The sequence below is a fragment of the Macrobrachium nipponense genome, chromosome 15, assembly GCF_015104395.2.
Source record: "Macrobrachium nipponense isolate FS-2020 chromosome 15, ASM1510439v2, whole genome shotgun sequence".
NCBI classification, from domain to species: Eukaryota; Metazoa; Arthropoda; class Malacostraca; order Decapoda; family Palaemonidae; genus Macrobrachium; species Macrobrachium nipponense.
In genome coordinates this window covers 55580364-55607863 of record NC_087208.1, presented here as the reverse complement: position 1 = coordinate 55607863, position 27500 = coordinate 55580364, and the positions used below count along the sequence as shown (strand labels likewise).

Genomic DNA, 27500 nt, shown 5'->3' with positions numbered 1-27500 from the left:
GTTGCAATTGCACGACGTCTTCTGGGAGGAATAAAGAACCTCTGGAACCGAGAAGTTTGACAGCAAGGCTAAACATTTACTGCATATTGGTGCTGCTGTTCAGCATATCTGGCTGCTCTCAGCAGGAAAATGAGATCAGAAATCAACTGTGGATGTGAAAGATCTTTGATAAAATAAAACTTACGAATAGTAAACAAGTAGAAAAAATATCTCAAAGCTCTAGTCTGAGAAAATTTGGATTTATATTTAGTCCATTGATATGATTTTGTTTCCATCTTAGTTTTGTATAATAATTTCAAAAGTAAAAATTGTGTTAAACACTCAAAGGCACAGTTATGTATATTGTCTGTTTTGGGTGAAAAATTCCAGAGGCCCACACCTGGCCTTTTATTCCTTTTAACAGCTTAGCATTCTTACTGACTGCCCTTGTACAAGGTAATGAGCTGCCACACGGCCCTTTAATCAACCAACCAAATGTATAAAGGTGATTAAAGTGAAAGTGAGGCCTATTAAATGTGTAGGTACTGCATTAGTATATAGCAACATTGTTCATTTCAACAAAAATTTTGAAAATGACCATCTTGCTTCATTGTCTTTTTTTGCTTTTTCAGCAACTAGCCTAATTGGTATTCTGTACAAAAGTTATCATTAAGTCTTGGTGTCTGGTGTTCTACGAATTTCATTACTTGAATTTGGCCGTGTTTTCCAGACAAGAAGATTTGTTCCGCGTCTTGAAAGTTCATGCACAAGTGTCTCCCGATGAGTACTGCCAGGCACACGCTCCCCTTGCAGCCGTCCTTCTCATGCAAATGCCTGCCGAGCCAGCATTTTGGTGCTTAAAAGCAATCTGCGATAAATATGTCCCTGGTTACTATGCTCATGGATTGGTAAGGCTCCTTAAGAATCTGTATTATTGTCAAACTTGTTTATAAGTTCTATTAAAGATAAAGAATGCAAAACTTAGTTCCACGTTGAGATGAATTTCACGTGAGAGATTTGATGTTAATTTTGAGTTGGATTATTTTTGCAGGAAGCCATTCAAGTTGATGGAGATATTTTGTACAAACTACTGAAGAAAACCTCACCTTCAGCTTATAAACATTTAGTAAGTGGTAATTTGTTGTTGTTTTATTAGTGTTGATTTTATAGATATTTTGACATTGACCAAAACTATTTTGTAGCATTGTCTTAAAAATATGGGACTCGTTGAAGTGTTGTTTCATGTCTAATATTTGTGTTTAGTCCTGCATCTCTTAGAGCTTGAAAGAAATTGTTATTCAGATTTTTTTTATTTACTGATATCAGATTAGATAGCACATTTGTTGCAAAATTTATGTTCATGAAGTAGTTTTGCAGATAAAGCCATTTACTATTGCAGAAAAAGCACAAGGTTGAGCCAGTCCTCTACATGACAGAGTGGTTTATGTGTCTATTTTCCCGGACATTACCGTGGTCTTCTGTCCTCAGAGTTTGGGATATGTTCTTTTGTGAAGGTAGGCTATACTTCAAGATGCTTTTTTTTGTCATATTTATGCACAACTAGAAATAATGTTGTTGCAGCTTTAAAGCTGGCTTAGAAGATTGCGCAAATAAGAAAAAATTGAAGTGAGATACAGTTAATGAAACTGGACAGATAGGTCAGACGAGACCATTTGGAAAAGTAACAGACAGAAAACAGCAGGAAGAAATATCTATATGATTGCTACAAAGAGCAATTTTTCTCCCCATGGTTCACTTATAATCCAAGTGTAGGTTACAAAATGTGAAATGTTGAATTAGAGGTCTTGAGTTTTCATTTTAGATCAAATTACATTCAGACATCTTTTGTTTTTACTGTTCTGTATCTTGTAAAAGAGAGATTTATTTTATTCATACAAGAAAAATTTTAAATGCTGACTAGCATTTTGTTCTGTTTTAGGAGTTAAAGTCCTGTTTCGTGTTGGCTTGGTCCTATTAAAGTATGGGTTACGATCCCAAGTACTCAAGCGATGCCCCGGCATGTATGAAACCTTGCAGGCCCTCCGTAACATTGATCATGGCGTGATGGCAGAAGGATTTTTGCTATTTCAGGTAAGATAGTATTTATATTGCAGTACATAATAGCGTGAGGAGGATAAATCTGCAGATGTTTATGAACTTCATTTAATAAAAGCTATACAGTGGTCCCCTCATATTCGCGGTGGATGCGTACCAGACCCCTCGTGAATAGTTAGAACCCGCAAATACTAGTTAGAACCCCTATAAAAATGCTTAAAACCTCCTTTTTTTGTTAGTTGAAACTCGAGAAAAACCCACTAAAAATTTTTATACCTAGTTTTAATAGTTTTATCACAAAAAGTGCATTTTATGATGAAATTGATTTAAAAAACCATGAATTTCTGGATATTTCTCATAGAAAAATACAGCGAATAGTGAATTTTCCGCGAATAATTCGGGGGAAACGTTCCACAGATAAATCCGCGAATGAGTGAGTCTGCGAATCTGGAGAACGTGAATACGGGGGTCCACTGTACATACTTCACTATAGTTTTGGCCAGAGTTTGAGTTTGACTTCAAGTTAGCACAGTAGAACTGTCTGCAGTTTGGCAAACAGTTAAAATTAATAAAAACATGCCACCACAGAAATTTGTGATTCCCAGTGACTCGGGGTGGTGTGACAAAAAGGCTGCAAAAATAATTTTCTTATAAATCTGTTTGTGTAACATAACTGAATTTTCATTCCATGAATCATATGAGACCAGTATGCATGTTGAAATATGTTGGATCTCTGGTTATGTATACATTGAGGAGAATTAAAATGCTAATAACAATAGATCAAAGCTGCTACTATTATGACTAGATCAAATGTACTTCTCCTGTCTGGAATTTTTCATTTTATATAAAATCCATCATCTTTGTAATTGGCAAACCTTGTGGAAAAACGAACCTGATAACAAAGTAAAATATTAAACCTGCTGTTACATGTAATGGTCCTTATTCCAAATAGAATGACATATCAAGTTGTGGAAGCAAAATCTTAGGAGACTTTGTCAGAATCTCCACTATGTTCTCTTTATCCAAATAATAAAATTTTAAGAAGTAATTTTTTTTTAATAAATATATTTAAGAATAAACTGTTCAAGTCAACGCAATGAGAATTAAGAATAGTAACTCAAAAGTTTGGGTTAAACTGTTAGATATTAATGATGATGATCTTAACGTGAGCAGTCAAGAAGAGTTTGGATTTGACATGTCCACATTAATTTTCCTTTAACCAAGTGAACATAATATATGCAAGGCAGTAACAATAATTGCCCAGACAAGCAGAGGTAAATTGTCTGAGATAGTGGTTCTGTGATACATATTATTGTTGATCAAAGGACAGTATATATAATTGGACGAAAGGTAATGCAGCTGGATGAGTACCTGAATGGGACTAGTGACAATGAGTCCTCTTTTTAAAGGCACCAGTATTCTTTTTGTACTCAAACGAGACCACTGAGTCACAATCCTACATTCTCAGGATTTACTCGGAGGATTTCTTCTTAAATGAAGGGGAAAATTTGAGTACAGTAAATTTAAAGAAACTGTACAGGTAATCAGGAAGAAATTGAAAAGATCATGAAAAGTAAAGGCAAAACAGTGCACCTGGGTTTGAAAGATACTGCCACGTACCATCTACAGCATATCACAAAAGGCACACTGTAATTACTTTAAAGTATTCCTATGGGTTAATAAGTTATGGTGTGTGATAAAATTGAACAAAAGAGTTTGGGGGCATGTAAAATTATTGCAGCTCATATACTACATGGAAACACCAGTAAGTGGTCTCCATCTTTATAATATTTGTTACCCAGTGTAGTTTAGGTCTCTTGGACGACCAAGGACACAAGTACAAGAATCAATAATTACAAGTCATGTAATCCTCAGATGCAAAGACTGGACCTACGTGAAGATGATTTGCAGCGGGAACATCAAAGACAAGTTCAGAAGCGCAAACAAAACAAAGATGCAGCGACCAATGGAAGATAAGAAGGCAGTTGAAGAGGAAAGGAAGGAGCAGGAAGGGATACATAATTCTTTTTTGTACACTTTTGTTGCAGCAGCAACCTGAAGGAGGGTTGATAACTTTTAAGGTTTTGGCCAGTTAGTGAATTCATGAGTGGAGCTGATTGACATTGAGATGTTAGGTTACAAAGGTCCATCGGCTCAAATTTGTTTTTATCAGACAGTTGTGTGGGCCATTTTTCCAATATGCCATTAACAATGGCAGGACCAATTTCCCTCTTGAAGCTTATGCTTTTTTTCTTTACTACTGCTCAGACATCTGCAAATTCATTCCTATATCAAAAGTTGCTTTGTTAAAAGATAAAATAAGAGCAGAAAAGTTCGCAGGTAGTATGTAGCTCAGAATTGTACATGGGAAGATTACCATTACATAAATCTGTTAGTAATATTTATTGCAGTACCAAATTTTATAAAAGTTATCCTATTTGCCAGCACACTATTTGGAGTGCTGAAATTTGAATTCATTTTACTGTCCCATGTCTCTGTAAATAGGACTAGACATCACATTTCTATGAAAAAATGTCCTTTTATGTCTAGAATTTATTGTTTACTTAGGTGCTGGATTTGCAGATGATTCCTGATTTTTTTTTCTCTTCCTTTCACAACTTAAAAGTCCCATAGCTATAACTTCATATCTTTCACATTTAGTTGCAGAAACTAAATAGGTTTTGAGGGGTTGTATCCATAGGGCATTAGATTAAAGAATATATCCGTTGAGATGTCAATATGTGCTTTGCATTTTGTTATTCAGACTTCCCTGTGAAACAGTTGTCTTGGATCCAGCCTGCTCATAAATATAAACTTCAGCATATCATGTAATATCAGAGTACCCAACATAATGAAAATGATCAAAGGTCTTGTGGAGCATTGCTTGTGATGAGTGTGTGAAATAATATGTATGGTAAGATGAAATGGTGTACAGTATCTGGCAAAGGATAGCTGCATTAATGTTTTCATAGTCATGTAGGATGTGCAGTCTTGTACAGTAGAACTGTACGCCTTAATCAAGTTCTTAATGCAGAAGGAAATAGGCAAGAACACTTGTAATATTCAGGCTTTGATATCCAAAAGCACTAGAGGTCACCATTTGGATGTTATCAGGTAACTGTAAAAAAAGTTATTTTTTATAGGCAATGTTATAGCCACTTCACCACTACTGCTTATTTCTCTTATTTGTGCCTCAACACAGGGCAATATTAAATTACTTTACAAAGAGATCAGTACTGATTCAGTTTCAGTGCATGGATTATGATGAAATTTTTCTCATAAGATTTGTAAATTGAAAAGGTATTCCTAACAATGTTATGGTGTGATAAGTCCTTGTTTTGGCATAGTGCACTAGACTTACTAGCTCAAGTATATACATTTCCATATCTCAGTCACTTAATTTTAGTGAGTGTTCTTTCATCTTTGCAGCGAACTTCAAAATTAGGTTACTTTACTGCAGTATATTCTTATACTGCCTGGATATAAAACTCATAATTATATGCTGTCCAGTGAATAGTGTGGAAAGGTTCAATTTCTCCTTTTGTCTGGTGGCTTCCTCTAATTGAAAGGAAGCTTTTACCAGATTCCATAATATATTCAGTTACTGTGTGCATGTGTGTGCTTGAATATGCGTATGTTTGGCTTCTGTATTTGCTTTGAATACCTCTATTGGCAGAAGTGGCGAACTAGTCCAGGATTGATAGTGCCTCTTGAATGTAAGATAGTAATACAGTATATTTAGACAGGATAGCTATATATTTTGTGTCATATGTAAAAACTGTACATAAAGCCCTCACATTTGTAGTTTATTATCATCTCTCAATATCAAATACTTCTTGATGACATTTGTGTAATTTCATTTATTTATTTAGTTTCATTGTACTATTGCACTTTCAAGTTATTAAGCTTGTTTAGAAAGCAATTATAATCTGGTATCATTCATACATTATAATCAGATAGTTTTCTGTGTTTTGTTTCTCCTTTTCTATGTACCGTAGGTTCTCATTTTTTCCCCTCATGCGATGTATTATTTACATTTTTGTTTTTCTGAAACCAACTATTGCCTTTGGGTGTAGATCTTTACATCACTCTTGACGGTAAATACTTCGTACAAATTCCACGAGAATCTCTTGTCTTTATGTTTTTCCATAAAGGGAACATATGATGACTAATTGGCTTATTTTTCCTTCGCCAATTGAGTGTTTTTCATATATTTCTTTCATATACATCTCTTTGCTTCTTGTTTTTCTAAGGTAAGATGTGCCATTTGGAATCTGAGATCGAACTTGTTTTTTAACATTTTATTTTAACCTTTTAAGGCACTGATGATTTTGACAGACAGTTGCCATTTTCTGAAGACTATTTGGAGTAGTTTTTCCCTGCTGTTACAAATGTTACAAAGTAAGACTTTTCAGAGCTGAATGTAAAACAACTCTTTTGGAAAGTCATTTCACAAGAATGCTGAGGTAGACAATTATATTTTCATGAGTAAATTTTTTAATGCAAATGAACGACATTGCTTCCTGTTATGTGTTACAAATAGGATTAGAAAATATGCTTCCGAGATGAATGAAAATTAGACAATACAGTTCAACTTAAGGTATGCTTACAGTTATTACAATAAGAAATCTTGGTTATTTACTGGTAGATTAGTTTACAATACCCGTTTCATGCTGGGTTGTTCTATCCCTTCTCTTCTTTTGTTTAAGGGAATGCAGCTCTAGAATAACCACTTATCATTTAAAGTTGACAGATTGTTGTCTGAATGCAGGGTTGATGTCATATTCATACAGTGCAGGGTGTAGGTATCCATGCAGTGGAACTTTTATAAAAGGTAGACCATTATGAAGTCAAATGTTGACTTTTTAGAATTTTAATTTTATCCTGAAAGCTGTGTATCCTCAACATGCTATATTTGATAGACAGAGGGTGGTGATATATTTTTAGAGGTGATGTATTTGCAGTTGTAAATAAAAAGACAAAGTTGATGCAGTTTGAAACTTAGAGTCACTTGTGGAAAAATTTTATGGTTTCTATTTTCCTTTCATGCGTAATTTAGTTAGTTTAGGGGTTGCGTAGTTAACAAATGTCATTGTACTAGGAATACTGAAATGGATTGTATTTTTTGTATTTTTAGTGAGGTTTTGCAAGATAAATTTCATGCAGCAAAAGTTGATAGCATCAGCAACCTAGTGAAAAGGAATGAAATACATTTTTTGCTTGGCCAAAAAGAAAAAAAAAAGATGAGATCTCTTATACTAAATAATGAAAATGCTTCGTGTATTTGTGGAGCTTTGAATGAAGTACAAGGTTCTTATTTGTGTGGTGATTCATGTTAGGTTTTATTATTGCATTATATATTTTGCTGTGCTGTATATTATTTAAGGCTTGCCTTTTACTATAAATTCTTCATTCAAATTTCATGTAGCTCTAAGAAAATTGCAGTGAAGATAGAAATAACCATTGGATTGTGAGCTAGGTACAGTACATTACAAACAAAGGAACCTTTTGCTTCGGTATGTTTGTCAGGACTTGTACAGTACACTTAGAAACGCAATTCCTTTCAGGGCATACAAAGCCAATGTAGAAGAGTATTTCTTTTTAACATTTTCTGTTGCCATTGCCTTTTGTTCCTTTTTACTTTGAAATGGTTTAATTAAAGGGCTTATTTGAAAACACCTGAGAATTCATTTTAGTTTCAAGTTGGATTAAACACCTGAGAATTCATCTTAGTTTCAAGTTGGATTAAATGGTTCGGCTGTGAATGTTTATACACAGTATCTGTTGATGTAGTGCACAATTGTATATAGTTCATTTTTGCCTTTGCTAGACCCCGGCATTTTAATGAGGTTTATATTGGATTTAATGCTCAGCAGAGGCACCCAGTCTTTGTTTTATCAGTTGTCAAGAGGAGATTGTAATAGAGGCAATGTATTTTGCTTCTGTCATTGGTCTTAGAGCTATTACATGAAGGGCTATTTTCCTCCTTATGTACTCAGCCTTTTTATATTCTTGTATTGAGTGGCTGCTGTTTATTTGTTTTGCAAGAGTACTGTATCTGGATGTGAGGCATTTTAGCATATGCCTGTGCAATATTGACATACAGTCACTAAAGAACCCTGTAGGACATCATAATTATTTACAGAAGTTGATCTACCAGTTGTGAAAAAAACAAGTTCGAATCTACTGTTTCCATATAGGCTTTTGTTTAAAAAGGTTTATGGTTATTAATTATGTAGGAGTGAGTGATTGTGACCTGAAATACAAGTACTGTTTTTGATACTGTAATCAAGGCTTTGCTGGAGAATCCATATTATTTATTTCTGTTAATTATAATGATGGAAAGGTGGTATCAATGAGGTAATGTATTTTGGGCTGTTTGTAATTGATGGAGGGTGGAATGGTGAGTTGTTTCTGTTTTCCAGAGTATTTGCGCTGTTATGAAATACGTAAATCAGTCATTTTGGATTTCCCTTTGGCACTTAAGTTCACACTGGATTACAAAAATGTATTTGAATTGTGGCCTTATCATCCCTTTCTGATACTGCCTTCAACTGACATATATTTTAATGTGTCATAAATTTTGTAAACGAAAACTCAAAAGATTTGCTAAAGTAGTTCTGATTTCATGAGATGTTTAACCACCATTTGTCTTTGGTGCCGTTAGGATTTGCTTAATGTTGCCAGTCAAAATTTTAGAGTTAAATTAAAGTGGAAATAGTCATTATCATTAAGAATTTCATCATAGACTACTAAGCCAGAAAAGGACACTTCTTGATAGAATATTTGAAAGCTTTAAATTCTGTAAATATTCTGTCATGACAGAAAAAGAATTTGGTGCTTAATTTGTTAAGAGGGAACTTTACAAAAAAACAAAAGCAAAAAATGAAACAAAAAAAATGTTGATCTATTTCTAAGTGTGTTTATATTGAATTCCTTTTATATTGCACATATTTTGTTCGACTCCGTATGTATTTCTTTCATGAAGAGAATTACATAGTTTGTGTTTGTGCCATGTTAAGTGTTTGTTTCATTGTTTGCATGCACAGTGATGTATGAATTTTTTATAACTAATATCAATAGATTCATGTTATTTTATTTCGCAAACTTGTCCTTCTTGATGGAGGATTACAATATTGTAGAGAAGAATAAATAGTTTATTTAATTAATGATTGTATTTGTTGTTTTTCTAGTACCTTGAGAAAATTTAGCAGTAAGGTCATTAAAATTAACCTGCTTATTACTTTTAAAGCATTTTCTTTATTGTTTGACAAGCTGTTTTGTTGTTATTCTATGCCACCAAGATCATTTAAGTTGAATAGACAATCAGAGGTTTTGAAAAATTGATCTTGTATCCCTGGCAGTTGTAAGTTAAAAGTCATTCAAAACTGTAACCACAGGATATAGCTTTTACTACATAATATAATAGCCTTTCAACTTTCCAGATACCTCGGTGTCTGACCTTCTAAGTATGAAATCTAATGAATAACAAGGTCCCATAGTATGGCCTACACTTGAACACTCAAGTTATCCTTTTGTTCCTTTTACTGTACTGCCTTTCATATTCTCTTATTTCATCTTACTTTCCACTCTCTCCCAACATTGATTCATAGAGCAACTGCGAGGTTTTCCCACTTACACCTTTCAAACCTTTTACTGTCAATTTCCTTTTCAGTGCTGAATAACCTCATAGGTTCCAGTGCTTGGCCATTAATTTCCAGCCCAAACTAAACTGCTATTTGCTCTTATTATTGAATTCAAGAGATGTATCACAAAATGCATAATTTAAAAAAGTAGTCTAGAAAAAAGCACCATAATGTTGTTGGTAAAAGAAATCTGGAAAGTAAATTAGTGTTTTGTTCTATTTACACACTTGTTAATGCCTAGACCTCATGATTTCATTTCAAGACTCGAAGGACTCGTCCAAAAGGACTGGTTCTTCACTGGAAGGTGAAATTTAGAGCTGGGTGGAGTTGAAGAAGCTGGAAAGCCAGGAGGGAGGTAGAGGGCAGAAAGCAGTGCAGTTGTGGGTTGAAAGGACACTGCAAAAAGCCTGTATATTACTATCAATAGTGTACCACACAGGACAGTAGTTTCTGGTGATAGAAGTTCACTCTCGACATGGTTCGGAAGTCACGTAAAGCCGTTGGTCCCGTTGCTGAATAACCACTGGTTCCATGCAATGTAAAATCACCATACAAACAAACAAACACAAGACAGTAGATGAAATCTGTACATGAAGTATGTAATAAAGTTTTTGATGTATGTCATAGCCCTGTGGGCTTGTCTGTCATCTTTCATACCATTCTCATATTTTCAAAGTATTAATTCATGTAGGTTTCTTGGACATTGTCATCGTTTTTTTATGATTTGATAAAATTTTTGAATGACTGTCAAACTATAAGACACTATTGAGTGTGTTATATTTATATGTTAGTTTTTTATTTATTTTGAGTTCATCAGGTAAGTCATTTGAAAGTTTGTAGAAATTAATTTCACCTGTAGTTTCTATATATGGTCATGGGTTTTCAGTGAAGCTACTTACTGTGCATAGTATCTTTGCAATGGAGGTAAAGGCATTTTTGTAAGATTTTTATACATGTTTTATGATGTATTCTGGTTCTGTAAAGTAATATTTTTAGGGTACACGAGGAGATGTCAAGTTTTTCATTTTCTTCCAATCCAGTTCTCATAGCAAATGGTTGAAGTAAAAGTGGGACTACTGAAGTAAAGGTATTCCTTAACCAGTTGGGATATTTCATTATGATTACCAAAACCTGTCTCATTATTCAAAAGTACTTGGATAACCTGAGCACTGAGTTAATTACACTCATATTGAGGATCCAGATGGATTGAGAAGGGAAAATTGAAAACTAACATTTTAAAGAAGCTGTAGATTTTGACAGGAAGAAACCAAAGGAACATAATGAACACTGAAGCTATGCTGTGTAGCTGGGATGGTGCAATAAGTCTTGCATACAGCCTCCAGTTCATGAGGTGAATTACGGCTAGTGAGCAGTAACCTCTTACGGGTCTAAGCCTGTAATGTCCTCTGTATGGTGGGCCATGTATTTCAGATGATTTGAAGAACTAGTGTGCAATCAGTGAAATACTTTTAATTATGTAAACTGCTAAAAATGTGAAGTTTAGTTTATAAGAAGCTCATACATATAACAAAACAAGACCAAAATGATACCAGATGTGCTAGGAATCATTTCATGCTGAAGTTACATTGGTTTCAAGTGTATTGTTAAGTGACTGCTGAGTCTCGGACTTGGATCCTGGTTGCATAAACTGGATCATTACAATGAAGTAAGTGATGACAGCGCTCAATACCTGAAACAGTTCGGATGAAATTGGAACGTGAATATGTACCACCGCCTGTTTTCTGAATGATAACTTGAATCACTAATGAGTCTCGAGAGTTATTTTGGTAAAGGAATTTTAATCAATATTGAAACTGAATTTGAAATAAGAGGCTTCAGTCCTAAATGTCCAGGACTCATATTTAGCTTTATTGAGAGACTGATTTCTTTTTCAAATTGGTTTTGAGTAGCTTAGTTAGATTGTTTGATGACTAATGGTAATGTTCATAATTATCAGGAATGTAGGTCAAATGACACTGGAGATAAGCTCTAACTTTCAAAAGAATATTCATGAAACAACACAGAGAAGAAGCCAAAACTTACCGTGATAATGAAAGGCCTGTTTATTGTAAAGTATTTGCCTCCACTTATGTTTATTGTTGCTCCTGTAAGTGCTGTAGTCAGTTCTTCTTTCTGCAGTATGAAGGGCTAAATTAGTTCTGTATTTTGATCTGATGTGAGAATAGTAACATTGGTCATAGAAAACTGTGCATAACTTGTGTAAATAAATGTTGTATATTATTTATAGCAAAATTCTCCACAAAGCTAAATTTTTACAAAGTGCATATTGGTAAGTAGCTACTCCAATCAGTGATTAATATGGATTTTCACTCGTAAAAGTTTCAGAATTTTAAGGTAGGTTGGAATTTTTTCATCTTTACTGGATATTAGAAATACGTAAAAATGAGTGTGGAGACCCTTTGAAATTATAATTCTATTGACAATAAATTAGGTCATAAACCTAGTGGACTACCTGAAAATGTGATGTCTTAATACTGGCCAAAAATGGCTGTGCACACTAACTTAAGATTTAAAATTTCATAAATCACAGTAGTACTAGGAATTTAAGCTTAACCTTCATTTGCAAAGACAGTAAGACTAGTTGAATATTACTAGGCACTGCTCAAAGTTTAAGTTTTGAGTTGTTACAATATACGTGAGTAAGCTTAAGGTTTTATTGACAGTAGAAATTAAACCAGAACTAAATGACACACAAAAAGGAAAATGAATCACGCCATACTCACATTGAATTTATCTCTTTCAGAGGCATCGAAGGGGATTCCCCTCCGCAGGATATCTAGGCTGTCCTCTGCCTGAATAGAGAAAGAACAATATTGCAAGCGTATCATAATTATGAGTCATTTATTTATTTATTTGTGAACTTTTCATATCTAACACAACCTGATTGTGCTTTATTCGTATCTTGCTCTTGGCAATTGGTTAACAAAAATAGCTAATATGTGACAGTTGACTAAATTAATTTATATTCTTTATCCATTAACGAGATGTGTACGATATTTGCTGGCAGTTTGTGTCAATTGTTAGCATAACAAAATAAAGATTATCTCTATCTCCTTTTCTCTCTTTATCTGAATACATATATGTAATGTTAATGCATGTGCAATTGGCTTCTAAAACCACTATCTAGCGAGTAAAGGAAAAAAGGAGGCAACGAAAAAGTTTAGGCCTACTCCCAAAGCAGCTCTACTCTAGACCAACCCAATTGAGAGATCAAAGACGGGATATTGTGATATTAGACGAAAACGGAAGTAGACCGATTATTCTAAAACATGGCAACGGACAAGTGTTAATCTAAGGTTACCGGTTTTCAGATATTTAATGCAGAGTTCGATGACCTGTTTGGGGTATCTCGAGACTATAAAAAAGTAATGAGCTGTGTCTTATCAATATTTCAACGAAACAGAAGTGGCTGTAAAAGAGAGAGTAATACAGCCTCACGGCTCAAGAAAGGAATCTGTTAAATGCAGGTAAGGGGACACGTGCATAGCTATGCCTAGCATTCATAAATGAGATTTGTTGTGTAGGAGTGTTGTCTATTCATTTTATCGTAAGAAAAGGTCAACCTCAACATTACATGTCTTATTGGCTGTAAAAGAGACAGTAATGAAATAAAGGAATCTGTTAAATGCAGGTAAGGACACTCACATGTCTTTATTGTTAATCGAATACTAGGCCATCGCAAAATAAGGATTTTTTATTTATTTATTTATTTATTTATTTTTTTTTTTTTTTTTTTTTTTTGTCTAGCAAGCTTGTATACGTCGATATAACTTTTGCACTTGTGTATTCCTTCAGCTAAAGCATCTTACCGCTTCCTGCACAGCTGCCGCTGCCAGAGACACCTGTACGAACACCACCGTCGTCTGCAGAGTCATCAAAGCGGTGGTGATGACGCCATCAGCTGCGTATTCCTGAGTGCCGATCCTATAAGCCAGCAAGTACAGCTCAGTGCAAAGGATGACAATCTGTCAGCAGAATAGGATACCATACCATGAATCAAAGGTCAGTTATTTTAGTGGTGCGTTTCACCGTTATTACCTATTATGGAGAAACAAATCTACAGTTATGTCTCTGTAAATAAAGGTAAACAGAACTTTAGAGAATCTGTGCGATTCCGCTTTTCAGAGGAGAATAGTATACAGATTCTCAAAAGCTATCTGTTTAGCTTTATTTTTTAAAAATACTATATGTAGATTTGTTCCACTACATTCATGTATCTGTAAAAATTCATTTGAAAATAAAGGTAAACAGAGAACTTTGGAGATCTGTACAATTCCGCTTTTCAGAGGAGAAGAGTACTACAGATTCTCAAAAGCTATCTGTTTAGCTGTATTTTTTTTAAATACTATATGAAGAGTTGCTTCTCCATTTAAAGACTCGTGCTGCTGTGAGTATTTGTTAATTACCTTTTATGCTTATTTCAGATAAAATCTCTACTTACTGGCCACTGAACATGTATTTACTTGAAGAAATTTTAGATTTTTGTGACTTTATAACCATTGGAAAGTGTTGTTGTCGTACACGTTATTTTTAGCCTTCTTCTTCTTCGGACTATTATGTTGGAAAACTGCCAAAATTACTTCTTCTTTCTTCTTCTTCGGACTTTTATGTTGGAAATCTCACAAAATTACTAAGACGAAGCTTTTAAATTTTCAATACAGTCGGACGATGCTCCTTATCATTGTAGGCTACACCAGCTAAGTGGGAAGAGTATTTGGTGTAAAACCCGGTTATTATAGTGCACATATCCACATCCCTTACCGAAGAAGCGTAATAGCACTGCAGCATCGGACTGAAGATGATCTCCGTCTCCCTGACCATTCTGACCAAGTGGTAATGGCTCTGAACCAACACCCCAAGCCGACCCCTAGGCCTACCTCTACGGCGCCATATATCTAGCGGAAAAAAAAAAGACAATTTTATTAACGATTTTCATTTTGCATTTTTATTGCTAAATCTTCGCCATTTGCTTAAGGAATTTGTAAAATGGAAATGCACTATTTTAAGAGAATATATTGTGACAGCATTTTGCTCTGTTACTAACAGAGTTATACAAACTACCACAGTTGTAATGACGATAATAGCAACAGCTCAATTGCTACTAAAGCAACAGCAACCTCTCAGCTGACTACTTATAGTAATAAATGTGATATTATTACTCTTACAGTACTATACCCCATTTGCCACTGCCACATAATGCTGTCGAGGATAACACTGGGAATGAATGATTGTGTGCAATTCTTTTAATTGAATAATGACATTGCCATTCTGTTGACGTAGTACCATCACGTGGTCATTGCCTTTTCTGGTCTTTTTCTTTACTGGTAATTGGATCTTCTATTCGGTCTAAGCTAGCTTTGCAAGTTGACGGAAGTCATGTAAAGCCGTTGATACCGTTGCTGAATAACCACTGGTTCCATGCAACGTAAATACACCATACAAACAAACCATATATTTGCTAATCCTAATATTATTATTATAACGATAATGTTGACGTCGTCATTATCACGAACATATAAACCTGAACTGCAAATGCAGGATCAACCTTCAATCGCCTTGGTGAGCTGGGCGTTCCAGGAATTGAATCCATTCTTCAGCATGTGGCAATTGGTGGTGAAGGAGAAGAGCGACCCTTTGAAGATGGCGAATATGTGCAGGCACACCAGACACGTCATGACGCGGATGAACTGCCGAGTAGAGAGAATGAATGGGATGTTAGAGTTTGCTATCAAAGTACCAAAGTACTGTAAGATGTATCTAGTATATTTTATCATTAGAAACAGAGAGAGTGTGTGTATTGTGGTAATGAACTTCATTTTGCTATGATAATATTCCAGACTCCAGTTGAGTAAGAGGAGATGATTTCGTCACCTTGGCCTAATCCGTTCTTCTTTATTAGCCCACAACTCAACAGTTTTCTGTCGATCTGTTGTATTTGACGACATTATTACCGGCCATTATCTTTTATCATACCCTGTTTACTCTGCACTGTTTGCAGTAGTGATAGTATTAGTATATACTTTCTGGTTAAAATCTATAATATCCGCATAACATCATGTGCATTTCCCGTTAGTTTAACTACTTCGAAAAAGACCGCCATCGGCAATGAGCCTATACTCTGTTTTTTTTCCATCTGTCCACCAGCGTGTGGTTTTGCGTATGGTAACACTGCGTCCCGGGCTTTACATAGTTACATTCAGCTTACATTCAACAATAATAATAACCTTATTTCGAATATTAACGGTGTAATTCGCATACTGTAAATTATTAAAACACTTTTCAGTTGCAAATGTACACCCCGATATCCTTTTATTTACCTAAAACTTACACATAGCTTAACTATTTAAAGCCCGGGACGCAGTGTTACCATGCGAAAACACCACAGGCGGCGGATGGACAGAGTTGAGTATAGTTATCTGTAATTATTTTATTCCAAAAGTAGATTTAATAATTGAACATGTAATTTCACATATCTTTAATAATCGATTAAGTGAATTACTTGTGTAAACATCAAGTAACTGTCCACAAATAAAAGGGAAAGAGCCTAGCGTTCAAGATTGTAATGTTTTCGGGCGAAATCGAGATGATGTCAGACTCATTATTGGAACGTTCACAATAACAGTCTCCAAGTTACCGGTTATCGTCCCTTTGTGAATGGACATTTTTATAGTATTTTAAATGGCATTTCCAAGTATTTCATTAGTAAATAGTTCAGTGTTTTGCAAAGTCGGTGTAATTGATTATCATCCACTAAAGTCAGCAGGAGAATAGTGTGAACACCTGCGATATATTTCTTCGTCCAGGTGATTTCAACGCGTTAAGGTGGCACCACACTATCAATTGAGGTAAGATTTTTGTATTTTTTTTGTATTTTTGCCATTTAATATTTAATAGCCTAGACCTAGAGCGTATACACGTGAAAAAACCCAACAAAATTAAGATTCACTTTGTTGCAGCCAGGTATTTATACTAGGTAGTTTTATTTTGTATATCCTAGGCCTAGAGCGCATACACGTGCTTTAAAAGCCAACAAAATTAAGATTAATTTCGTTGTAGCCAGGTATTTAATTTATAGGACGTTTTGTTTAAATTAATTTATAATTGTGTGAGCGTTGTTTTCCCCAGAAAACTGGAAGGGTCACTGGAAGGCAAAACAACTTAAATTGGTGACTTAAACGCATGACTGATCGAAAGAGAGACGGCGTATAATTGGTAGGCCTATGTCCACCGTAGTGATGTCCCGAAATGGGTTGATTGTCAGAAGTACTATAATGTCTTGAAATGGGGTTCATTCACGTAAATCTCACGGTTCTCAAATACCTTGACCTTAGGCCATTTACTAATTAAAATACCCTCTGTTCTAACTTCCTATCTGCCACCAACTAGCTTTGTCATACATGCTAGGCCTACAGACTCAAAAAGGTTTGTAATACAATTTTTATTATGCCCATCAACGCAAAATTATCAGGTAGATCTAGGTAATAACTCCGCGTCGAGTATTTCTTTGGAAATTACAGCTTCCTATAGTAGTACCTATTTGGTTTGCTTATTAGGCATACCGTTATTTTTTGGGGGTCGATTGTAATTATCACTCCCAGGGGCTAGTACTAAACACGGCGAAATACATTTGACGCCCCAATCCCTATAGTGGCTGTCGTATTCTTGGGAATGTTCCTTGCAGTAATATAAGACAGACTTCATTTTGCAATACATTTTAGGATCACAGAGAGAGAGAGAGAGAGAGAGAGAGAGAGAGAGAGAGAGAGAGAGCAGTAGCGATTCTACCCTTCAAAAAAAGAGGGGGGGGGGGCGGTGGCCAACTCTGGGGCAAAGATAATTGTTGGGTGGGCATCATAGGAAAGGTGACTGCAAAGATAATACAAATTTTGGAAACATTATGAAACTCATGGAGGAATGAATTTGACTAAAAGTAAAGGTTCATATAGAATTTTGTTTGATTCCTAAGCAAAACATCTGTATCATCCATCTAATATTTTACCTGACTTGCATGATATGAAAATTTTACATTCAAAACTGTATACAGTTCCAAACAATACGCAAAGTGGGTAATATGTATAAATATAATATACATTTGAACACAAATAAAGAAAGGTAGTAACTATATGAAATGAACAGATATACATGGGGCATATCATGACAATTATGAAAAGGTTCAGTTTGACATTCAAAACTATATACGATCCCAGCCAATATGCAAATTATTAAAGAATGTCAAGTTTATGTAATACACACTTGCACAACTTAAAGAAAGGCATTAACTAATGAAATGAACAGACAGATATGGACATTGTCATGACCATTCAGAAAATGCTGGTTTGACATTCAAAACTATATACAATCCCAAACAATGTGCAATTATTAAAGAATGGCAAGTTTGTATAATGCACATTTGAACAAAGTAAGGAAAGGTATTAATTAATGAAATGAAGGGACGGATATGAGGCTTAACATGAAAATTCTCAAAATGTTGTTTCGACATTCAAAACTATATACAAATTCATAACAATATGCAATTATTACACAATGGTGAGTTTTTATAATACACATTTGAACACAAAACAGATATGGACCATGTCGGGACAATTCTCAAAATGTTTAATGCAGTTTCATTCTACGATTATCATGTCGGCTGTCAAACTCATAACTTTCAATTGATAATGATGCAGTGTTACTTAGTCTCTCGCCAGTCATTGAATTTCTAAGAAATGTTTTTACTATTTTCATTTTGGAAAAAATTCTTTCACAAGAAGCACTAGTAACAGGAAGTGTTACAGCTATCATTTGTAACCTGTATAAGAATCAAAGGCAGATTCATGAGTGTTAGCAATATAACCAAATCATGTTGTGTGACTAGTTAGTGGCTATTGTTATATTATAATATTTCATTAAAAAAAAGTGGGGGGCAAACCAGGGGCATGGCAAAAATCTGGGAGGGCAGCTGCCCCCATGACCCCCCCCCCCCCCTAGAATCGCCACTGAGAGAAGAGAGAGAGAGATAGAGGCTCCCTCTGGAGTGGATGTTGCTAATTTGAAACGGTATTCCGCATCCGCAGACAATCGTCGTTGCATAGAAGAGATAAGTAAATGGATAAACATTACATAGAAATAGGAGGAATTCAACAGTAAAGGAAGCGAACAAAAGCCTGAGTTTACGCACATTGTGGAGCAGATGTTTTGTGCACGTAGACAAACTGGAAGCTGGAAGGCTTGAAAGGATTATGCGTCTATGGAAATATGGTCGTTGAATGTGTATAAGAACAAATGGAAAACCTTGAGACATGTAAGAAAGGAGAAAAAATAAAAGTTGAAAGCGTAATTATTGTAGACATACCAATAGTAAAATGTTTAAAACTGTTCTTATAGGTGAATACATATTTCAGTGTATGTTAAGTGGTCTGGTTAGACTTATATAAGGCACAATTGTATAAGATGTGTTAGAGAAGATCAATATATATATATATATATATATATATATATATATATATATATTATATATATTATATCTATATATATATATATATATATGTGTGTGTGTGTGTGTGTGTGTGTGTGTATAACTGAATCACGAAAGTTAAGAACGTGATAAATCCATAAATAAAGATATATGCCACGAAGGAAAATAAACGAAGGAGTAACTGCGAGACCTTTCGACGTTTCCACGTCCGTTACTAAGCTTAGTAAGGACGTGGAAACGTCGAAAGGTCTCGCAGTTACTCCTTCGTTTATTTTTCCTTCGTGGCATATATCTTTACATATATATATATATATATATAATATATATATATATATATATATATATTAGATATATAGATGTGTGTGTATCCTTTATATAAAATGTATAAGGTTTCAACGTGATATCTGTCAGTGATCGATGGATTGCTTGTCTCCGTTCACGTTTATTACAGAGAATTTAAAGGATTATCTGGTATAAGTGCCCGTTTTCTGCAGCCACATTGCTACTCGCAAAACAGCTATATATATTGCGTGTTTAAATATATATATATATATATATATATATATATATATATAATATATAGTATATATATATATATTAGATATATAGATGTGTGTGTATCCTTTATATAAAATGTATAAGGTTTGCAACGTGATATCTGTCAGGTGATCGATGGATTGCATTTCTCCGTTCACGTTTATTACAGAGAATTTAAAGGATTATCTGGTATAAGTGCTCGTTTTCTCAGCACATTGTACTCGCAAACAGCTATATATATGCATGTTTAAATATATATATATATATTATATATATATATATATATATATATATATATATATATATGTGTGTGTGTGTGTGTGTGTGTGTGTGTGTGTGTGTGTGTGTGTTTCTATTTTGATGAAGGGTTGGCCTTAGAATTCATAGGCCTAGTAGACCATGAGCGTATTCGGTTCCAATATTCTTCAGCCAGAGCACTGTATCTCTCTCTCTCTCTCTCTCTCTCTCTCTCTCCTCTCTCTCTCTCTGACTGGACTTTAACCAGGAGACAAACAAGTCTTGTAAAAGTTTCTTGGAGTGTTGGCTTTGCTTATTTTCCCGTTACCGGCTTCCCATTCGTGTTTATGAAGAAGCCGATTGGTTGGTCTTCTTGTAAGAGCTGAATTATGCCTTATAAGTGACTATTCATGTCAATCGTAATTTTCCCCACAGACGCCTCATTAATTCATTGGCACAGGGTACATTTTTGTGGTTTAATATTTCCAAACGGTATAATGTGTTTATTACATTTACTCTTTACCATTTTCAGTGTTACTTAGTGTCTCATGTAATACCCCCATTATTTTTTACGTCATTCTCAAATTACATCAAGTAGAAATGTTAATGGTGTTCTAGCGGCATGATAACAGTTATTTATTAATTTATTTTTTTAAAAATTAAATTTTTTTCGAAAGTTCGATCCTTTAAACTTTTCTGAATATATTTTACTTCGACGTCGAGGCGGCATACAGAGAATATTCTCACTCGCAACATAAAACTTCCGGGAACTCGGATTTGTAAACGTTCGACCATAACTTTCTACTGGTTGATTCTGTGAAGTGGTAGAAAGTTACTAAGTCTGTGTTATGGTTTTAAGTCATTGTGCCATTTGAAAAGGAAATTCACGGAGTGAACTCTTGTAAATATTGGCGTGTCTAAGCTTACATTGCGTGCTCATGCGCCTATTGAAAACCTGAGCTGAAATATTTCAGTTTACCAAGTGTGCATTTTGAATTACGTATACCACTGAAACAGAGAACCTGATTGAGGCAGAGGACACAGTTAAAAGATAGTCTATTACTACAGTTTATTACTGCTGTCAGGGGAGTCAGTTGCACAAGATTTTCTGGATGTACCGTCCACTGCGCTTCGCTCAAGCGATCAATTCTATGTAGGCCTACGATGAGCGTAGGTCTACTTGTTATCATAAGTGCAAATAATGCAATAGCCACAACGTATAAGCGAACTGAAGTCTTCAGTCCTTCTGAAGGATTAAGTTTCGCGGATAAGACTGAACAGTTCCAGTTGTTCAGAACTGAATGGAACGTTCGGCCTTTTTGTGGGCGCCCAACTGTTAATTAGGCATCCACCCTGTCACAATCCCGGCCACTTTCCCGCCGAAGTGGACCCCCGTCGCGTTCCGTATTTCCGTTTTCCTATACCATTCTGTACGTCCCATGGCCGCCTACAAGCGCCTCAGTGGCATGATCGGTATGGTCTTGACCTGCCCACCTCGGTGGCCGCGAGTTCGATTCCCGGGCATTCCATTGAAGGGTTATAGATGTGTATTACTGGTGATAGAAGTTCACTCTCGACGTGGTTCGGAAGTCACGTAAAGCCGTTGGTCCCGTTGCTGAATAACCACTGGTTCCATGCAACGTAAAAACACGTTACAAACAAACGAACCATGGCTGCCTGCGAATAACAAGCCCGTCAGAGAGAGAGAGAGAGAGAGAGAGAGAGAGAGAGAGAGAGAGTCCCAGACACTAGACCAAGGTAAAGAGAGCTGTACCTTGGTTTACAAACCATCTCAGGATTCTCAGCTCATATTCTCGCGCTACAGCGTCGTAGATGTAAGGAACAGTCCCGAATATTTTCAAAGCGATACGAAGTGATATGGAAAAGGAGAGAAAACGTTTACGTCCCTTGAAACATAAGGGTTTGTTGGCCTTGCCAGGTAGACTTCTGTTTGTAAGGCAACTCCACTTCTCGCAAGCCGGTACCGAATATACATGGGACGTCCACAGACAAAATTTTCGCTAGATTTGTTCATGATAGGCCCGAGGATTCTTTTGCAGATGTAGTACTCGGATATGTTTACATTCTTCAGTATATATTGATGTCGCTTTACATTGTAAGCAGCTGTTTATGAAGACGGGGAACTCGCTAGTTACCTTACATAAAAAGGACAAACCACCCGATGCGGAAGGCAGTTCAAGGCAAGGTCTGGAGCGCACGCATTTCCGCACTAACGATGATTCATGATCATGTTAATGGTCTTGTTTTCGACATGGAGGTCTCGATTTATTCTGCAAATGGCCTTCATTTATAGATATGATAGAAGTCGATTAAGGAAACGGGTACACGTTCCTTTTCCTAATTAAGTGATATTACCGTTATTAATTTGTTAATCTAATTTGAATGAGCTTTCTTACTGCTGCCCATAATACTATTTTTGAAGATAAAATAAGCAGAAAAGTTATACAAAGAAAGAATATATATATATAGTATATATATATATATATATATATATATATATGTGTGTGTGTGTGTGTGTGTGTGTGTGTGTGTATGTATGTATGTATGTGTGTATAAATAAAACTGTGAATTCCACAGTATTGTTTTCTTCTGTTCTGTGTCCACTTTATTATAGATTCTTTGAGGCCTCGGGACCTTCTCCGTTGAGGGGGTTAGTGCCATCAGTGCACAACATACTGTGCACTGTAAGCATTACTTAAGGCTTTCTTTGCAACGTCCCTTAAGCCCACAGCTGCAACCCCTTTCATTCCTTTTACCGTACCTCCTTTCATATTCTCTTTCCCCCATCTTCTTTTCCACCTTCTCCTAACTGTTGATTCATAGTACAACCATGAGGTTTTCCACCTGTTACACCTTTCAAACATTTTTTACTGACAATTTGAGTGTCAGCGCTGAATGACCTCATAAGTCGCAGCTCTTGGCCTTTGGCCTAAACCCTACATTCTATCTTGTGATCTATAAGAGCGTATGTCAGTTATCAAGTGGTTCACGTTAACATTTTTAGTTTTGAAAGAAGAAAGAATAATAAAAAGGTTAACGTTCCTCATGCCACATAGACCATCTGTCAAGAATTTCAACGAAATTTTTAAATGGAAAAAAAATAATTATGCTTAGACCTTATGTTACCAGGTAATATATCACATTGACAGAGAGGAATATAGCCTAAATTTGGGGTAGCTGCGCTTTCAAGCAGTAATGCATATCCTAGATGTGTGTAGAAACTTGTAACAAATCTTAGGGCTCTTATGCCAGTAGCAGTAGATCTGGATGAGGTGTGTGTGTGTGTGTGTGTGTGAGAGAGAGAGAGAGAGAGATTTATTTTTAAGAAACATTTCGTTCACTGTGATGTCATAGTAAGTATTGATCTTTTGGTAGTATTGATTCGTTACAGTGAAAAAATGAAAATTTTAAATATTTGTAAGCAAATATTACCATTTATAGCAAGAATACGTTTTACCGTTTACACCTAAAATACGTCCATACCATTTAAACTACAAATACGTTCGTACCACTTAAACCAAAAATGCATTCATATGTGTCAACCAAAACTGCATTCATACTATTTAAACCAAAATTACATTCGTGCCATTTAAACCACAAATACTTCCGTACCACTTAAACCAAAAATACATTCATATATGTAAACCACAAATGCATTCGTATAATTTAAGCCAAAAATACATTCATATATGTAAACCAAAAAATACATTCATACCATTTAAACCCAAAATACATTCGTGCCATTTAAACCAAAACTGCATTTATACCATTTAAACCACAAATGCCTTCGTACCACTGAAACCAAAAATACATTCATATATGTAAATCAAAAGTACATTCACACCATTTAAACCAAAACTGCATTCATACCATTTAAACCACAAATACATTCGACCATTGAAACCAAAAATACATTCATATATGTAAACCAAAAATACATTCATTCGATTTAAACAAAAAATACATTCGTACCATTTAAACCCCAAATACATCCGTACCACTTAAACCAAAAATTAATTCATGTATGTAAACCAAAAATACACTCATATGTAAACCAAAACTACATTCATACCACTTAAACCAATAAAGCTAATTCCATTGTACAAATAACACCCCAACTGTTTAAATTTACCGAAATTGAGAGAGGTTCTGAGGTTACCTGCGTAAGAGCCGGATGAGAACTCAGCCACGGCCTGGGAACCATCAACATAATCTTCTGGACGCCCTCCAGAAGACCGGCCAAGACGTTTGGAGGCCCAGCCACTATCAGAATCAGCATGACTGCCATGAAGGCGCCCAGGAAGCAGACTTTAGCGATGACCAACCCGCCCAGGCCCTTCTGCTGCACCGGATTGAGTTCGGTCGTCCGTTCCAGCTCGTGCCAGTCGTTGAGAAGCTGACAGATCCTCTTGGAATGGTACAACACGCTCAGGAGGGAAACCCAAGCGTTGACGAGTAACCCGAACGTGATCACCACGCCGATGATGTTGGTGCTGTTTTTTCTCATTTCCGGCTCGTCTCCGTCTTCTCTTTCTTGAACCGTTAACGTTCTGATGATGCCAGTCAAGCTCACGATCAGGAGAGCGGTCAGATAGCAGGCGACAATCAGAGACCGAATGGCTGGTTGGCTCTTCCATGCAATGCTGTATGTTCCCGTAGTCTCATCCACTGTGTATGGGATGCTACCGGTACACGCTAGTGCCACTCGCAGAGGCTTTAAAGTCTGGAGGATATGTCTCATCGGCTCACGGCTTTCAGTTTTAAATTCTTGATTATCTTCGAACAGCATCTGAAAGACTTCCCTCTTTCCTCGCAATGGTGTCACACGATATGACCTCCTCTCAGTTTCTAGGCCTGCCTCAGTAGCTTTCGATCTGAGGACTGCCAGCTCAGTCCACTGGCTTAATGACAGTTTTTGCTTTTCACATTCACGACGTTCATTTGAATTCTCTTCTACGAAATCCATGGTTATGGCGTAGGTAAACTATAGAAATGTTTAGTAATGATTCCAAAGGGGTTTTAGCGTTGAGTTTTGCTGATAAAATTCAGCGCTAGACCAAAGAAATCGCCACTACCAACCGCCAGGCTATTCTGTAGACCGAAGTGGAATGTGAATTCCCACTTCGGTTGATCGGGCGACGTTACGAAATATCTTGTTGCGTGAGTTCGTAATGGGGCATGGCATATCCATCACATGCAAACCATTACGTTAATGGCTATTGTATAAAGGATAGGAGGAGTGCGAGTTCCATGTAAAGAATGTTTGATTTATCATTGCGCTGGAGATGGGTATGAAATAAAGCATATACCTTTTCGTTTTCCTGGTTATTTTTTGCAGCTTGACTCTCCTCTCTCTCTCTCTCTCTCTCTCTCTCTCTCTCTCTGAAATAAGTGGGTACCAATTCTATTCTCTTGCGATTTTGAAAAACAAAATGTGTATGGACTAATACGTGTTCGACCCCAGTAACCTCGTGTAGTACTAAAGCTTCTTTGATATAGCACTGATAAGACCTTGATTATAGCTTTGGTAATGGCCTAGAGTGGCTCTTCCTTTTGAGAGAGAGAGCGAGCGAGCGTATAAAAGAATCAATTACCGAGTGGGTAGCCTGGAAATAGACAGGCGCTAAGAGGGACGAAGAAATGTGTATGAGGACAACAGGAATCTGTTATTTATTTATTTATTTTCCTCAGCGAATACCAACAGTCGTCTTGTTCTATATGAGCAGGTCTGAGGACCCTCCAGTTTTTGACATTTCATGACTAGATTGATCGTAGCTCTTGCATTTAGCTTTTCCAGCTAAATCATAACCAACCTCTATAATATCTTTAGTAGCTGTGACCATGTCTTGGTAATAAGACGAAAGCACTTGGCATCTCCGGTGTTTCAATTTGCCTTCGTGGCTGTAACTTTGTTCTTATATATTTATCAACTAAAAAAATTCCCCATGGGTTGATATATATGAAAATATATTAATTCCCAGGTAGAACGAATTAGATATTAAAGGATATTTGTAGCTTAATACGTATATTATATATTATATATATATATATATATATTATATTTATATATATTATAATTATATAAATATATATAATATTTTTATAATAATTTTTTTAAATACGAGAGACAGAGAGAGGGTGTGGTAATGCAGTTAATAAATATAAGAATTTGTTCTGTTTGGTCAGCATAAAGTACTGTCATTTGTCCATTTATTGTTTGGTTATGTTGCAATGACTAGAAGCGAGATAAAGCAACCATGTGCAAGATCTGATTTTAAGCTCATTGCATAAATAGGAGTGGTAGAAATAAATTGAATTAGCAGCGGCATGCTTATAAAAACGGTAGAAGGAAGGAGGGTGTTTAAGAGCGAAATAAGAACTTGGCTTGAAGTTCTTGTTTACATACACGAGGAATATGGTTCTTCTCTCAGTTCTGTATGAATCTCGTTTGTTGACTTTTACCCCAAGGAAGGTCAAAGACCCTTTCTTGCGTAAGAGTTTACGATTTATCCCTGGTGTCAAAATATTATGCAATGACGACACGTAGGGTAACTGGAAAAGGGTAAATTCCACCATCTTTTTCGCCGATAAATCATACGTTTCGTGCTGTCTTTGTCAGTATTTGAAAGGACCTTGAGTGTGTATGTGTGTGTGTGTTAAAAAGAAATTCAACGTGAACAATAGCCAGAGCTTTAGTTGTGACGTTTTATTTTTTTTATTATTTATTCATCTTGAAAAACAAAACCAACTTGCTGATGTTTGGATTTATTTTTCAAGTTGCCTCTTCTGTTTGGATTAGTTTTTGCATGTTTGGTTTCTAGTTGGCGCCTGAATAAGAAATTACTGATGGATTGTTGTCGTGTCCATCTTTGCTCTCAAGTGTGGAGATATTTTGTTTTACTATTTTTTTTAACCTTTGTATTTTCGCTTACTTGGGGAGTAAGCTTACAAACTACTTTGTTATTGTTGTTCTTGCCGTTATTGTTCTTATGAGGGGTAGGAAGCCTTGTTATTGTTGATGTTGTTCTTGCTGTTGTTGTTCTTATGAGGTGTAGGAAAAGCCAATGGAAAAGCCTAAAGAAGGTCTGAAAAAGGTGTTGTGCGTTGGGTTAAAGATACAGGAATTTTATGATAGGATATTTATGACTTATTTATAAGGATTAAAAAGTAAAAAATAAATTATGTGCATGTTAAACAGTACAGTAAAATTATTTCTAATAAAACCTAGCGTATTTATTTGAATTTCCGTTGGTGAAGCAAAGCCCTATTTAACCGTAGATTTTAGCATGCGCCCCAAGTAAGCTGGAGGTGGGATCACACTTTGTTTTTATTTCTAGTTGAAACTGCATCGCACTTGTTTGTACACGAACAATGCACGTATTTGTAGATACATTTGTAAATATAAATTTTTTTGTATGTGCCTGCATTATCAGCTGACACTGTTACTGTAGTACATTGTGTCTTCACTCATGGATTGTAGAATGTGTAGTTTTCTCTCCAGCCTTTGCAAATAACTTTTAACTTTGCAT

At 35.7% G+C, this 27500-nt stretch overlaps 2 protein-coding genes across 3 annotated transcripts in view; one reads left to right on the top strand and one right to left on the bottom strand.

Moving 5' to 3' along the window:
* The window catches only part of LOC135194962 (TBC1 domain family member 10A-like), a 148289-nt gene extending 139078 nt beyond the window's left edge, over window positions 1-9211 (top strand). For both annotated transcript variants that reach the window (XM_064221200.1, XM_064221199.1), the window contains exons 5-9: window positions 710-887; window positions 1031-1105; window positions 1379-1493; window positions 1919-2070; window positions 3910-9211. In XM_064221200.1, the coding sequence (XP_064077270.1) occupies window positions 710-887; window positions 1031-1105; window positions 1379-1493; window positions 1919-2070; window positions 3910-4011 (622 nt within the window). In that variant the 3' untranslated portion in view covers window positions 4012-9211. The remainder of the gene's footprint in view (window positions 1-709; window positions 888-1030; window positions 1106-1378; window positions 1494-1918; window positions 2071-3909) is intronic.
* Window positions 9212-9417: 206 nt separating this feature from the next.
* The window catches only part of LOC135226691 (uncharacterized), a 21140-nt gene continuing 3057 nt past the window's right edge, over window positions 9418-27500 (bottom strand). The window contains exons 2-7 of the mRNA XM_064266400.1: window positions 15247-15388; window positions 14463-14596; window positions 13511-13666; window positions 12425-12493; window positions 11724-11813; window positions 9418-11370 (exon numbers count right to left, since the gene is read on the bottom strand). Coding sequence (XP_064122470.1) covers window positions 11251-11370; window positions 11724-11813; window positions 12425-12493; window positions 13511-13666; window positions 14463-14596; window positions 15247-15388 — 711 coding nt within the window. The 3' untranslated portion in view covers window positions 9418-11250. The remainder of the gene's footprint in view (window positions 11371-11723; window positions 11814-12424; window positions 12494-13510; window positions 13667-14462; window positions 14597-15246; window positions 15389-27500) is intronic.